General features: G+C 40.2%; 1 protein-coding gene across 1 annotated transcript in view; it reads right to left on the bottom strand.

Moving 5' to 3' along the window:
* Positions 1–16117: 16117 nt before the first annotated feature.
* scfd1 (sec1 family domain containing 1) overlaps positions 16118–16535 on the bottom strand; it is a 35726-nt gene continuing 35308 nt past the window's right edge. The window contains exons 24-25 of the mRNA XM_082516993.1: positions 16407–16475; positions 16118–16307 (exon numbers count right to left, since the gene is read on the bottom strand). Coding sequence (XP_082373119.1) covers positions 16284–16307; positions 16407–16475 — 93 coding nt within the window. The 3' untranslated portion in view covers positions 16118–16283. The remainder of the gene's footprint in view (positions 16308–16406; positions 16476–16535) is intronic.

The following is a 16535-nucleotide window of genomic DNA, read 5'->3' as shown; positions in this document are numbered from 1 at the left end:
CACACGGAAACTGTGCTGGCCAGCTCCCCCACTGACCCCAGTAAGCACCCCCATACTCCGCAACCCGCCAGGGAAAGGGGGCCAGGCCCATCCGGACCGGGGCCCAGAACAGCAGCGCCGCCCGGCCCCACAGAGCCCGGGACAGCCCACCTGACCCCACCTCAGAGAAAACTGCACCCACCCTGTCATCCACTCATCTTCCAGACTACACAAGACAATAGACGCCCAGGCTGAGATCTTCCTCCATCTCTCCTGTATCTTCCCCTCCTGCAGAGTGAGTTCCTGAAGAGAGGAGAGCTCCTGCAAGATGTAACAACCTCCCCCACCAGTTGAAGAGCCCCCCAGGTGGCTTGATGCACTGGCGGCACCCTGCGCCAGGGCCGGGCCCCCCACGCTGCCACCTACAGAAGTTCTCTGACGACTCTGCCATAGTCGGCCTCATCACAGGTGAGGACGACTCAGAGTACAGACAGTGGACTCTGGACTTTGTAGACTGGTGTCAGCAGAACCACCTGCTGATCAATGCCGGGAAAACCAAGGAGTTGGTGGTGGACTTCCGGAGACGCAGACCCACCACACTGACACCGGTGAACATCTAGGGGGAGTGGACATTGAGATAGTGGACTCTTATAGGTACCTGGGTGTTCACCTGAATAATAAACTGGACTGGAGCCACAACACTGATGCTCTTTACAGGAAGGGTCAGAGCAGACTCTACCTGCTGAGGCGGCTGAGGTCATTTGGAGTACAGGGAGCGCTTTCAAAGACCTTCTATGACTCTGTGGTGGCATCTGTCATTTTTTACAGTGTTGTATGTTGGAGCAGCAGTTTATCGACAGCTGAGAAGAAGAGGTTGGATAAACTCAGCAGGAAGGCCAGCTCTGTTCTGGGATGCACCCTGGACCCAGTGCAGGTGGTGGGAGACAGAAGGACTCTGGCCAAAATAACATCTCTGATGGACAGAGTCTCTCACCCCATGCATGTAAATGTTGCTGAATTGCAGAGCTCCTTCAGTGACAGACTGCTGCGTCCTCGATGCATGAAGGAGTGTTTCCGTAGGTCCTTCCTCCCAGCAGCTGTCAGACTGTACAATCAACACTGCTCCCAACAAACATAGATGTTTATATCTGCGCTGTAACTGCAATAATTTAATCAATCGATTCGCACTACAACCTGGTTTAACTCTTATCTGTAGTTATTTTTATTTAATTTAAAAACTGTACAGTACTCTGTTTATAGTAAGCCAGAACAAGAATCCTCATCACGGGATTGTGTCTAGTGTAATATTAAAGACAGCAAATGCTGGCTGACATACTGGCACTCACAAAAGAATCAAAGCTGCTGGGTACAGCACATTATGTCAAACACTGGGGGTTTCATTGGAGTAATACCAATATTTTTAAGAAATGAACTAAATTGGATTCTTTACTATTAAGTCTTTAACCTCTTGATACCCTTAAGTGGAATATAAGAACCAGTTTTCATTTTAACCAAAGACCAATGAAAGAAATACTGAAAGCAAAGCTAAGGTAACTTTAGAGCTAGCTGGAATGATTAGCTGCTTTCAGTTAGCAGGCTCCGTGTTACAGGGCAATATGCTGTCCTGTCAGGGTACCTGACCAGTGACCCTGGTTTTGGTTTTGTATGTTGTATTCTTTGACTTGGTGTTTCTGTGGTTTGGTTTCTATATTTCTTGCTCCCTAGGTTCTTTATTGTCTCCTGATTTCTATCTTGGGTTTTGTTTGTATGCCTTCCCTGTGTTTAGTGTATTGCCTTTTTTGTGTCTCTGTGTTAGGTTCACGTTGCTGTGTTATGTTTCCTGTTTTACTTTGAAGGTCAATGTCTTATGTGAGTGTGTCTGGTTTTGCGTCCCTAGTCTCATTAGCCCTGATTTCTCCCAGCTGTGTTTCCCTCCTGTCTCCCATTCTTCGATTGCTCCTGTGTGTATATATAAGCCCTGTGTTTCCTTTTGCTTGTTGCTGGTCCTTCTGTGTTGTCTCCCTGTGTTCCTCTATGCTGTCATTCTTCATGTACCTCCAATCTCAGTCTCCTTGTGTTCAGGTTTTTTGTTTAAAACAAAGCATTGCGAAGGCCCACGGTGGGTGTTGACGCGATGTGATTTCTGCCCAGTGGCGGGAGTAACTATGACTCTCTTAAGGTAGCCAAATGCCTCATCATCTAATTAGAGACACGCATGAATGGATGAACGAGATTCCCACTATCCCTAGCTGCTATCTAGCGAAACCAGAGCCAAGGAAACGGGCTTGGCAAAATCAGCGGGGAAAGAAGACCCTGTTGAGCTTGACTCTAGTCTGGCACTGTATTAACTCAATTGATATAAAATCAGACACAAAACATTAAAAAAAACATAACAAGTAAAAAAGGTTATATTTTTTACTGTAACAACCACAAACATGTTTATTGAATCATATTTCATAACTTTAAATGCAAATATAAATTGTCAATTTTAAAATCCTATGTACAAGTTTTGCAAACAAAGTTATTTGCAGCTGTTTACCTTTTTTTTTTTTTAAATAACCATTTCAAACTATTTATATAACAATCAGCTGTTCTGCATTCAATAAGATGCCACACAAATTATTTGTGCCACTCCAAAAAAATAATTTCTGTCCACTATAAAGAAGAACATCACAGCCTGATACCTGCATGTCTGACAGCAGCAGGTGTATCACTCATCCTGTTTTCATTCAGCAGTCGCCTCATTGTTCTGACACAACACAAAACTATCCACAACACTACACACTAACTACACAAGACAACACATTAACTACACACTCCAAACACCTTAAACGTCACAAATCTCTCACTTCTCAAAACTCGCTCTCTCTCTTTTTCTGTTGTCTTTCTCTCTCTCTCTCTCTCTCTCTCTCTCTCTCTCTCTCGCCGTCACACCTAAAACTTCCCCGTCTTCCTAAACAACCAAATGTCATGTTGCCATATCTTTTTTTTTTTTTTGATTGGCCGACATGGTGCATTTTTTCCACCAACACGAAAGGGCTGTTTTTGTTTTGTTTTTTAATTTTTTTTTGTCATAAGCAGAGAGTGGTTCCTAGCGCTGTCCTTAAATTCAGGAAAAAACAGGTGTATATACTGTTTATCATGACTGGTATATGTCACCTTGTTGCTTTGTCATCTTGAAGTGGTCATGTGATTGGCTTACCACGACTACTTTATTCTTCCTCAGTCAAACAGCAGCACACATGCAATTGTTTTGCCCCCTTAGCCCCAGGTGTTATGCCAAAAAGTGATCGTCTGCCAGAAAATGATTGCCGTCCGCGGGAGCACTTAGCTGCTTAAAGCTGTAGCGCCCGGATTACTTACGTAGACAGCTACTTCCGTGCAACTGATATAAGAAGCGGTAAGCTGAAGATAGCTTCAACCGTTTGTTTGTTGAAAAATAGTAACGCGACCGCACCGCATTTTCTTGTTAGTAACGGTAACGGCATTGTAACCATAGGAATAGTAATTAGTTAGATTACTCGTTACTGAAAAAAGTAACGCCGTTAGTAACGCCGTTACTTGTTACGCCGTTATTCCCATCACTGGATATGAACAACCACAACCATTGACCTTTCCTAAATCCAGTAGGGCGGTGCCATCATTCTCTCTCTCTGCAGAGTATCACTTCCTGTTACAACACAAAGTGGCTTTGTGTAGTTTATCTGTATAGCTAATTTAAGCAAGATAACTTACTAAGTGTAATCTCCAAGTGCTTCATCCAAAGCACTCTTTGTTCATTCACTCCCTGTGTCTTTAGGAATTCGCTAGCTTAGCTTAGCTCATAACTGACTCACTAGCAGCATGATTAATGTAATAAATGTAGCCCATTTGCAGCTCTGGACGCCAGGATCACTGAATTGGTGTGTGCACATCAAAAAAATAGGCAGGCCCTTGTAGCTGGTGCAGGCGAAGCTAGACCCCGTTAGCTCTCCCCCGGCAGCCGAGCCAATCTCCAACCTTCCTTTTATCTCAAAAATTCTTGAAAGAGTAGTTGTCAAACAGTTGACAGATCATCTGCAGAGGAATGGCTTGAAGATTTTCAATCAGGTTTCAGAGCTCATTACAGCACAGAAACAGCTTTAGTGACGGTTACAAATGATCTTATGGCCTCTGACAGTGGACTCATGTCTGTGTTTGTCCTGCTAGACTTCAGTGCAGGGTTTAATACTGTTGACCATAATATTCTATTAGAGCGATTAGAGCATGCTGTAGGCTAGGTATTAATGGTACTGCGGTTCAGTGTTTTAAATCATATCCATCTAGACTGCAATTTGTTCATGTAAATGGAGAGTCTTCTTCACACCCTGAGGTTAATTATGGAGTTCCACAGGGTTCCTTTTCAGTCGATTCACTCAGTGTAACACATAAGTATGGGATATCATAGCATCCACAGTCATCCTTCAGTTCTTACACTCCTTACCTGAAAACTTATCTGCTGAGTTGGGCTAGCTACCTACAAACTTGAAGTTAGCTTAACTGCCAGTGGAGCGCTAATTTTTAGTTTTCTTGTGCAGTGTTTTGCTTTGCGTTTTGTAATGGATTTCTCTTTGCAAGACAAGCATGTCTACCTGAGGATTCTACATGCTAGCAGAGCGTTGACGGAGCCCAAAGCTTGTGCATTTTGTCGCCAGCTCCGAAAAGGCAGGTGATGTTTATGGAGAAAGTGCTGAGACGAACAGCTGTCGCATGGCATGACACTCTCCTCTCTGAGTCTGGGGCCTTGGCTTCATCCGAGTCCGAAGACGAGGAGAATCCCAGCTAATTAGCTGACCACATGTGATATGTTCATGGGTTAACCGAAGATAAGTCAGAACCATGTGGAAAGACAATGACGTGCTGGACATTGGTCTGGAGATCTGTACTTGGTTGGAGGATGAGGAGGAGAACCCATCGTCAGCCCATCATCAGCCTCCATGCTGTTTCACCGTACAGCTGAGGACTGGCCCTCTCTTCTGTCAGCTCAGAAGCTGTCATGGGTTGCAGGATTTTTCCTCCCACTGGAGCCCAGAACGACCAAAAATTGCCTTCCCATGTTCCCAGACTTTGTATCTGAGTTAACTGCATCATGGAGTAAACCACTGTCACTGTGCCCGGCTATGGACAACACATGGAGTTGGACAGCACCGAGGAGACTGGCTTAGCTAACCCACCCCTTATGGAGCCATCCCCGGCTGCTTGTCTGGTGTAACAAGCTTGGTGTAACTTTCATTAAATTTTATTTGACCTCTGTCTACACTCGTGTTTTGGACTTTTCCATCCGATATAATTAAATATAATAAATAAGAACTTTTAGTGTATATGCTAAGATATAAATGGGTGCTGGAAGATAGTTCTGTTAAGTATAAAACAGGACTAATGCTTGCACTCTTCAGTTTTGATGTATTAGTTAAAACTGAGGTTATTGTACTCGGCCCTGAAAATCTGAGAAATATGGTATCTAACCAGATTCTTACTCTGGATGGCATTACCTTGGCCTCCAGTAACGCTGTGAGGAACCTTGGAGTCATTTTTGACCAGGACATGTCCTTCAATGTACATATTAAACAAATACGTAGGACCACTTTCTTCAATTTTAGAAAAATTAGAAATATCCTGTGTCAGAGTGATGCTGAAAAACTAGTTCATGCATTTATTACTTCTAGGCTGGACTACTACAACTACTACTACTGTAATTCATTATTATCAGGAAGTCCTAAAAACTCCCTGAAAAGCCTTCAGTTAATTCAAAAGGCTGCAGCAAGAGTCCTGACAGGGACTAGAAAGAGAGAACATATTTCTCCTGTATTGGCTTCCCTTCTGTTAAATCCAGAATTCAAAATCCTGCTCCTCACATACAAGGTCTTAAATAATCAGGCCCCATCTTATCTTAATGACCTTGTAGTACCATATCAGTCCATTAGAGCACTTCGCTCTCGCACTGCAGGCTTAGTTGTTGTTCCTAGAGTATTTAAAAGTAGAATGGGAGGGAGAGCCTTCAGTTTTCAGGCCCCTCTTCTGTTGAACCATCTTTCAATTTAGATTCAGGAGACAGACACTATCTCTACTTTCACTTTTTATTTTCCTTTTTGCTAAAGCATATAGTTAGGGCTGAATCAGGTGACCCTCAATCCTCCCTTAGTTATGCTGCAATAGGTGCTGCTGGGGGATTCCCATGATGCATTGATCTTCTTCTTTAGTCACCTTTTTCACTCAGTATGTGTTCATACACCTCTCTGCATTAATTATATGCTATTATATATTCCTGTCTCTCTTGCATAGCATGTTTTTGTCCTGTCTTCATCTACTCAATCCCAACCTGTCCCAGCATTTGGCCGACCCCTCCCTGAGCCTGGTTCTGCTGGAGGTTTCATGTTAAAAGGGAGTTTTTCCTTCCCACTATCACCGCAGCACTTGCTCATAGAGGGTTATATGATTGTTGGGCTTTTCTGTTAATGTATTATTGTGGGGTCTACCTTGCAATATAAAGCACCTTGAGGTGACTGCTGTTGTGATTTGGCACTGTATAAATAAAATTGAATTGAATGACACTAAAAGCAGATGTAGTATGACCGTCTCAGACACACACCTCTGACTGTGAGCCCTGATGTTTCAATCTTTTGTTTGTGAGGCGGAAATAATCAGAAGAAAGGTGGTTTAAAGGAAAATAAGCAGCTTGTTTATGATGTGTGAATTTAAAGGCTGCACAAAGGGTCAATAAAGATGAGTTTGAAGTATTAGATACTCAAAGTTCAAGAATATAAACATGGAGGGGATCAGTAATAAAAGGTAAAAGGTTTGTTGTAGCAATGGGCCTTTAGCAACAGGGCAAAATTGCAAAATCACAGAATCCAGAATTTCTGTCATCATAATTTCTGTTTTCAATTAATGTCAGTCTCATTTATCATCTCTGTGGCTGTGGTTATTGTCATGGGGAAAGCAGAGTCCAGAATCATCTAGGTAACAAAAGAGCAGAACTGTGTGTCGGTATACTAGCAGACCAGACAGCAATAGTCAGGAATTCTGTTTGGTTAACTCCCAGCATGCACCTTGTAAAATGAGAAGGGCGAAGGGAGGAAGGTAACTGGAGCAAAGATGAACATTTTCTCAAACTCATGCCGGTTCAGATAGAAAAACAGAAGGGCAGAGAGGTAGCGTATAAAATGTAAAAATGACCACTCCTCTTGTCAAAGTCATCAGATCAGGTCTTTTAAATTATTTCTGATGGAAAATCAATTTCCTGGACTTCACTTTTCTTTTCTTTTTTTAGCTTTTGACTTATTAGTTCTTGTTCATTCACTTTGAGTAGGTTTGTTTTGCATCTCAGGGCCTCATGGGATGAAAGCTTCAGTCAAAACAGTCCTGTTGCCAGGCAGACTTTGAGCTATCAGCAGCATCGTTGTATGAAATCTCCACAGCCTGCCTGCAGCTCACAGGTGCTTTTGTAAAATGATATGAGGCGGTGGTTATTTCTGACAAGCAAGATTAACAGCAAGGCTGAAGTCTTTACCCAGAGTAGAAGAACATTTCATTTTCAAACTGCATGTGCTTTGAATGTCTGGTTTCAAGACTCCACTAACTTTTCTCAGTCAGGTCAAAAATATTTTCACATTGAAATCTGCAAAACAAACAATATTCCTACCAGCTTCAGCTACATTTTGTGTTACTTTTAAGTGAATAATAACATGTAAAATGATGATTGTTATAATGGTGAACATTGAATTGTAAGTGTATCATAAAAGTTTGTTTCTTTATTAGTCCTTCATTTATCCAGGTTAAAAATCTCCTTTCCAAGAGAGACCTAGCATCATGGCAACAAAAGTCAAAATACATGTACCACATAAGTATCTAACATTTTTTGCGCCCTTCCTGTTTTCCTTGTGGTATCCAACACATTTTAATATTAGAAAATGATAACCCGAGTAAATAAAAAATGCAGTTTTTAAATGATGATTTAATTGACCAACTTGACAAAAGAAAACAAAGGAAAGTGTGTGTCCTGTTGCATCTGTCATAAAACTAATACAGCATTTCAGAAAAGGAACATCGTGTCAACAGTAAAATATGTTGGTGGTAGTGTGATGGTCTGGGGCTGTTTTGCTTCCTCATGACCTTGAAGATTTCCTTTGGTAAATGGACCCATGAATTCTGCTGTCTACCAAAACAACCTGAAGGAGAATGTGCACTGAAATGCACTTGGGATCTGCAGCAAGACAATGATACAAAACACACCAGCGAGTCCACCTCCGAATGGCCAAAGTCCTGACCTAAATCCATTTGAGATGATGTGGTATGACCTTAAAAAGATGGTTCACGTCTGGAAACCCTCCAGTGTTGCTGAATTACAACAATTCAGCAAAGATGAGTGGGCCAAAATCCCTCCAAAGCTATAAAAGACTTGTTGCCAGTTATCAAAAATGCTTGATCAGGTTTAGGGGGGCAATCACTTTTCACACAGGGCCATGCAGGTTTGGATTTTTCTTCTTCTAATAATAAACTATTTCATTTAGAAACTGCATTTAGTGCTTACTTGTTTTTATTTTTGTCTAATATTTAAATTTGTTTGATGATCTGAAACATTTTCAGAAAATCAGAAAGTGTTCAAACACTTTTTCACATCATGTTTTGCTTTTGTCCAGTCAAATTTTATCCTCCTGTGAAATGTTCTTGTGCTCATTTTAGTGGATAATTTGATTGATTACACATCCCATCACTCAGTGCTCTCAGAAAGTAATCCCAATCCCTGCTCCAACACACCTGATTCAAACAAAAATAATTTCCTCAGAGATCATTAAAGTACTCTGATTCTGATGACCAACTGGGTATTATGTGCTGCAACTATCTGGTGGTTTTGAGTGGGGAAACTCCTTAAAACCTAAAACAAGAATATAGTCTTTCCTTTAAGACATTTCATCCGAGAAGCTTCTTCAGTTCCAAGAGCAACTGGTGGAGAGTCCCAGAGTTTAAACCCTATGGGAGTGTCTCCAATAGGGCCTATTGATCTTCTACCTAATCACACGAGCTAAGGTGTGAAAACAGGTGTTGGTCACAATCAGCCAAGGTTTCGGGTGAACCCACTGTGAAACCTAGCCCCACCCTATCAATACTGCCAGTGACCAATCACAGTCCGTAAAGATGAGCTGCTTCCACAGTTTAATCCAGTACAAATGAAAAACCTCCTCAATACGGAAGCCATGGCTGCTGACTTATTTGAGATGTAGACAGACCTATTAGCTGTGGTTTAATGGGCGGGCATGATGTTATTAGCTTTATACCTGTTCCAGGCCTGGCAGAGTTCAAACAGATCTTAGTTTCTTTGTAAATCTTTTATCAGATGGGCTCCTTGAGAGGAATGTCTGGAGCAGGAATGAGATCTGTGTATATCATCTCCCATAGAGGTCTTGCCAAGCTTGAAGGGGAGGGCCAAAATATGACGAGAGAAAACATACTATGGGACCCTGGCATCACAGGAGATTAATACTGTTTTTCTTCAAGGTTCTTTATTTGTCACATGCATAGTCATACAAGTAGAAAACACAATGAAATGTGTCCTAACCTGTGCAGACATTATAAACAAGAAGTAAATTGAAATTAAAAATCTGGAAATTAAAATTAAAAATCTGGAAATTGAAATTAAAAATCTGAAAATGTGCATTTTGCGAGTGGAATGTTAAAGTGTTTTGTGCCATGTTAGCACAGCAATGCACTGAGAGAAGCTGACTTTAGAATATGCAACAAAACAATAAATAAAATAAAAAACTAAAAAAGAGCACAGTCTGGATGTGGCCGGGCCATCTTACTGCCACTGTCCACATAATTTAAAACTGTTGTAACAGAATAGTCTGGCAATGCAGCTAATCTGCACTTTACCCTACTTGCCTACTGGTGTTGGCCAGAGGGGCCGATGGCGCGATATGGCAGCCTCGCTTCTGTCAGTCTGCCCCAGGGCAGCTGTGGCTACAACTGTAGCTGCCTCCACCAGTGTGTGAATGTGAGAGTGAATGAATAGTGGAATTGTAAAGCGCTTTGAGGTTCTCGAAAAGCGCTATATAAATGCAATCCATTATTATTATTATTATGGTCAGAGGGCCCGGTGGCGCCAGTGTCCGGCAGCCTCGCCTCTGTCAGTGCGCCCCAGGGTGGCTGTGGCTACAATGTAGCTTGCCATCACCAGTGTGTGAATGTGTGTGTGAATGGGTGGATGACAGGTTGTGTAAAGCGCTTTGGGGTCCTTAGGGACTAGAAAAGCGCTATACAAATACAGGCCATTTACCATTTACCATTTATTATTATTAATCTGCCAACAAGGAAAAATATCCACGTCCCCAAAGGCTACATGGAGGTTCTGGTGTAACGAGGACATCCAAATAGTAGATGAAAGATATCCAGTTCAAACTTACTGTTCTGTACAACATTCATCTTTTTATAAATTTGGCTAAGAAAAGGTTTTACAGTGATCTCAAATATTTAATAATAATAAATATACCTTAATAAATAAATAAAGTCTCTCCATGAATTTGCTTAATGGCATTCAACTCATATAATAACTGATGAGGACTACAGATGGAAAACAGAAACTTCTGGTCTGGTCTAATTTCTTCAAGTCTGTATACCACCACGAGTCTGCATACCACTAACTACTACTACTGACTAACCAATGCCATAGTTATTACAGACAGCAAACTAGTCACTGGCACTTAATACCATATCTGTTGAGTGAGAAAAGAAAAAGGCACATGTGCGTAACTGTCACAAAAAGAGGACAGGAACTCTGATGCACTTGTAATTTGTGCAGTTAAGAGGTTTTGCCGAGTGTGACTCTGAATATTTGTTGAGCAAAACTGACAGAAAAGGTAACAGAGATTGGGAACAAGTGTCCTTGAATGCACCACAAAGATTCAGATTTGTTAAAAGAAAATCTAAATGGCTACTTCTTTTCTTTTCTTCTGAAGAAAAGAAGCAAGCTGTCTGAAAGGAAGAAAATTAATCCGCAATCTGGCCAAGTGAAGCAGTTCTTTGTACACCTGGATCATTTTCCTCCTGGATTAGTGTAAGTGTTACACATAACTTCCCCCTTATTTAAAAGCACAGGTCTCCTTTCCATCTGAGAACCAACTATGAGGGAGTGGAAAAGTTGCAGACACCTGATCTATGTGTGTCAGTGTCCTCTGAGAACAAATAGCTCTTTGTATGAGTCTTCCATGTCTCTGTTGCCAAAAACCTTACGGGACCAATGTTACTGTAAGACATCAGATCAGGACGAGTTTGTCAAGTGTCAACATGATTCAAACAAAAGGTCTAATGGACAGCAGTTGCCAAAGCAGGAAGAAGATGGGAACTAATCAGATGCTTGAAAAAATGGATGGAGGTGATAAAAGATGAAAAAGACCACAAGCTGAATCCAAATACAATTTAGCAATTTGAATTTAAACACAACGCATCATTGGAAATACCATGCAAACACAACGAGCAGCAGAAAAATTATTGATTTGTCATAATCAAGACAGACTTTAGTCTGTAGGGGACACTGCTGAGGCTTTTAGTCCACTCTAATCCCAGAACATCCTTTTTACATAACAGTTAAACCCTAATTCAATGTGAGCTGTGGCTGTATTAAAGCAGAATTAAAAAGTGCTTAAAGCGCTCTTGGTTGCTTTTGAGGTCCAACAGGCTGGAATAAGAACATTACCGTCGATGTGAGTGTTTCTGGACATTTCCTCATTGACAACAGGCTGCTGACTGTCACGAAGATAATTCCGATAACCGGATAATAAGAGATAACCAGTTCCAGAGCAATGTGATTATGATGAGTTTTTAGGGCCACAAGATGAAGTGCCAAATTATCTGCTAAGATCAGTTAGTCAACTTTGCCTTACCCGGGCTAATTAGTACAAATTAGTGTAAAGGAAATTAAAATGTACGAATTTATTTCACCAAAAGCCTAAAGCAAAATTTTCCACAGGGCAGGGAATATTATTTGTAAATATAAAAGGCTCCAGAAGACACCACAATCATAGTGGAGGGGTTCAGATTAGAAAGTCAAATCAGACAGACTTAAACTACAGATGCCTTTATTAGCACATCTGACTGAGACAAGAAAAAACAAAACAAAAAAACCCTCCACACTGCAGGCTGCTGATACATGAGCTGATATTTGTACACAGGGGAGTCTGCCTACATTTTCCTAGAGCACAACTATAACAACAGATTTTGCTGATTGTTAGTTTAAATCCACTGATAAGACAACACAAAGTTCAAGCGTGAACTTACTCTGTTCTGAATTTGCAAAACAGTGTATATGATATAAGACAGTGACACTGTTAAGAACTAAGAACTTTCTAAACTGACTAGTTGATTTTTCCCTAAATAAAGCTATTATGTGTTGTCTGGGAACAAAATGTTAAAGATCAAGAGAAAAAAATCTGATAATATACAAGATGCAAAATTCTTTCTCTGAACCTCGTGAATTCCTTTTCTGTCTATTTCACGAAAACCTTATTTTCTGTTTCTCCCATTTTCTTTTATTATTCTTATTCTCTTATTCTTTAAGCACTTCTAACCTTTAGGTAGTGTGTGAGGGTGGAAGTCTGCAGCATAAAAAATTAAAACGGAAACGTGTTTTATGGTGTGGTCTGCTGGGGCGGCAGCATCTCTGCTGGGGACAGGAAGAGACTGAACAGGGTGATCCGAAGGGCCAGCTCTGTTCTAGGATGCCCTCTGGACCCAGTGGAGGTGGTGAGTGACAGGAGAACGGCGGCTAAGCTGTCATCCCTGATGGACAACATCTCCCACCCCATGCAGCAGACTGTGACAGCACTGAGCAGCTCCTTCAGTGGGAGACTGCGGCACCCACGGTGTGGGACGGAGAGATTTCGCAGGTCTTTCCTCCCCACTGCTGTCAGACTCCACAATAAAGACTTTAACTGATCAAGCACACACATCCATACATGTGCAATAACACTAAGTGCAATAATCCTTTCTGTCATCGTTGTATTTTTACTCAGTTGTATATAGTATTTGTATTTGTATTCTATTTTTATCTTATTGTATATTTATTTTATTTTATTCTACTGTATATAGTATTTTATTTTATTCTATTCTGTACAGCTGTGTACTGTATTTATTCTTATTGTATTCTAATTTTTGCCTCATAACTTTTGCACTGTCCACTTCCTGCTGTGACAAAACAAATTTCCCACGTGTGGGACTAATAAAGGTTATCTTATCTTATCTTACATGATTTTGGTTCAAGCAAATTGGTGAACTATTTGACATACAACATGGGGATCTGTCACATTTCAATAAGGATTCACAGCAAATTTCTAACTGCAGAGTATGGATCAAGTGGTTATTTTGTTCTGGTCAAAAGGATGACAATGCTGTGGCAGAAAGTACTTAATTTCTAATATTATTATTATTTCTGTTATTTTTCATTTGTTTTAGAAGACGTCTCCTACAAAATGTAAACTCTGTTTAATGTTTCATAATTTGTCATTAAAAAGATTGCAGAACTGTGCTTAAACAGCAAAGGTGTTCACTTGTATCAGATATGTAAAAATCCATGAATTAATTTATTCTGTATTACAAAGTCACTGAGCAGAGCACTTCACCAAAATCAAAACAAACTGCCATGAATAAATACATTAAAAGGAGGCAGTCTGTTGTCTCATTCAGCTGAACATCTGCCTTCATCATAAATTATTGAAATGTTTTAACAAGCTTAATAAATAAAAACACATCTGATATAAAAAAAAAAAAACCCTGAAAACAACAGTGCGTCTAAATAACAAATTTTTACCTCTGTAGCTTATAGTTGTTCATCTGGATGTAGCGTTTTCAGTGGGAGAAAGATAAGACAAACCTTTATTAGTCCCACACATGGGAAATTTTTTGGTCACGGCAGAAAGAACAAGTTGAAGAGAAGTAAAAGTTAAGAAAAACACATTAGAACAGGACAAGAAAAAAAAATAGAATAACATACTATACAACAAGAATAAAATACTTTATTATGGTAGGAAAAATTGCACTTGGTAATACTGCACATCAGGGAGACAGTTACAATTGTGTATGGGATGTGTGTGTGTGTGTGTGTGTGTGTCTGTCTGCACATGTGTGGTCATCTGCAAAGACCATGTTGTAGAGTTTGATAACAGTTGGAAGGAAAGACCGGAGACTCTCCGTCCCACATAGCAGGTGCCGCAGCCTGCCACTGAAGGAGCTGCTCAGTGCTGTGAGGGTCTCCTGCATGAGGTGGGAGATGTTGTCCAACAGGGATCACAGCTTGGCCACCATTCTCCTGTCACTCACCACCTCCAATGGGTCCAGAGGGCATCCTAGAACAGAGCTGGCCCTCTGCTGGGGACGGGAAGAGAATGAACAGGCTGATCCAGAGATGCTGCCGCCCAGCAGATCATACTGTAAAAGATGACCACGACAGAGTTCTAGAAGGTCTTCAGGACTGGGCCCTTCACTCCAAAAGATCTGAGTCTTTCCCCAACTCTCTGTGAATGGTACTTATGGCCATGTATCAATTGTCATTAATTAATTAAGTAATAACCTGGTGAGACTGAAGAAGTCACTTGGATAAGTGATGAAACGTTTCTCAAGACATTAAGACAAATAGTAATTATCTTGTATCTAATTATAAACTAACTATTAGATATACTGTATGGCCATCTCAGAAATCGGGGGTGTTTTTAGTCATCCATGGAAATTAGAAGTGAAAGATGGAGGTGGAGGGAGTGGAAATATTGTTTGACAAAACCAAATGAAGGCACACTTATTGAAACAATCCCCAGCTCTCTTCGCAGGCCCATACAATAACCTGGTTCAGAAGCTTTCATCGACTTTGACCCCCTAATCCAATGTTGTAAATGTGTTCTTACATAGTTTCAGGAATACACAAACAGCCTCTGATGAAGATAATAATATTTGAAGCCCCCACAACACAAGTATATCTGAATATGACTGAAAGACATTACCTACAAGCAGAAATGAGATTTTAACTGTTTTAGTAAAATGAAGACAGAACATATCATCTTTGAGGTTGCAAAGTGTCCTTGTTTCTAAGCTCTAAAACAAACTGGTCCCCACCTAGCCAATTAAACGAGCACACACACACACGCAGATTAAAATGCCATGCTGACATAATCCTCAGTGTGAATTCTTTGTATTTGGTGCTGTTACTACATGGGAAAAAAGCCAAAGTAAGAAGTTAAAGTCCACTTTTAATAAATGTCTCCATTAGGGATTTTGGAAATCCCTTCAAAACAGTGGTTTTAAACACACATCTGGGTTTTTCCAACACCACTGGTTATTTTAAAGACACCGATATCACCTGTGACCAGAATCAGTTTAATCAGTGTGTACTTTTTGAGAGCCATCTTCACAAACGACAGAAAGAATCCAAATGCAAAAAATATAAAACAATGTGAGGTAAACACAGAGTAACACAAATAATAATTTTAAAAGAACAAATGAAAAAATAAAAACAGCTTAGTGATGACTGTCTCTATTCCTGCAGTATAGATTTGAGGTCTGTTTCCGTTTCAATGCACAATAACTTTTATCACAGAACCAGTGTTACCAGCTTCAACTGAAGGAGACACGTGTAATTATAATTATATAATAAGTATAAAATACAAAAAAGCACTTTATGGGATAATAATGTGAAACGTTCTTAAAGGAAACATCTACATTTCACTTAGTGACGAGTTATAAAACAAATATTTTATGGTCTTCTGTCCACAAATTAACCAAATGTAAGAATTTTGTTTAAAATGCTGCATTTAAACATAATCAATTTCATTTTCATTAATTGCAAGAGGAATTGAAAGTAATGTATCTACTTCTAATTTTCCATATATTTAGCTTTAAAGTAGCTAATACCTTAAAGTATTAGCTACTGATAGTTACAATTGAAACTTAGTGGGGGTTTTAATGCACAAAACCTAAAAAGGAAATTTTTAGGTAGTTGCCCAAATTCACATAGCAGGAGGTTCTTTAAAGATGAGTTAAAGACACACTTGTCTAAAGACGATTTTGTAGTTTTATGTTTATGTATGCAGGAAGTAATGTTTAATGCTCTAAAATATGAAGAAATGCGTGACTCCAGAGACAGTGAGTTGGAACTGTTGAGCTTTATTAGTAGCGCTTAGTATGAGGAACAGAAATTACGGTGAAGACAGAAAATATTTAGTCCATTAACAGAACAGAGCAGATAAAACAAAGTGGAATAAAGATATCGGCAATGAGAGAGGGAGATTCACATGTTGTCAGTGTCCGTGTCACTTTTGGCCAAGTTGGGAGAGCTGTGAAAATGAAGACCACAACAGGTTTTTAAATAGACACAATGAAACGTCTATGGGCTTATTGGCTTATCCCCTCACTGGTGCTGTGTGGTTCCTCACCTGTTTGATGAACTGAGACGCATTGAAGAGCTCACTGCAGCCATAAACAATCTTCTTCCCCTGCTTAGACTGGAAATACAGAAAAATAAAATGACGTTTGCTACTGAACCTATTATTGCAGGGAGAAAG

Source organism: Aulonocara stuartgranti (genome assembly GCF_965226115.1).
Source record: "Aulonocara stuartgranti genome assembly, chromosome: 19".
Classification (NCBI taxonomy): domain Eukaryota; kingdom Metazoa; phylum Chordata; class Actinopteri; order Cichliformes; family Cichlidae; genus Aulonocara; species Aulonocara stuartgranti.
The sequence above is the reverse complement of the archived record's forward strand: the minus strand, read 5'-3'. Positions and strand labels throughout refer to the sequence as shown.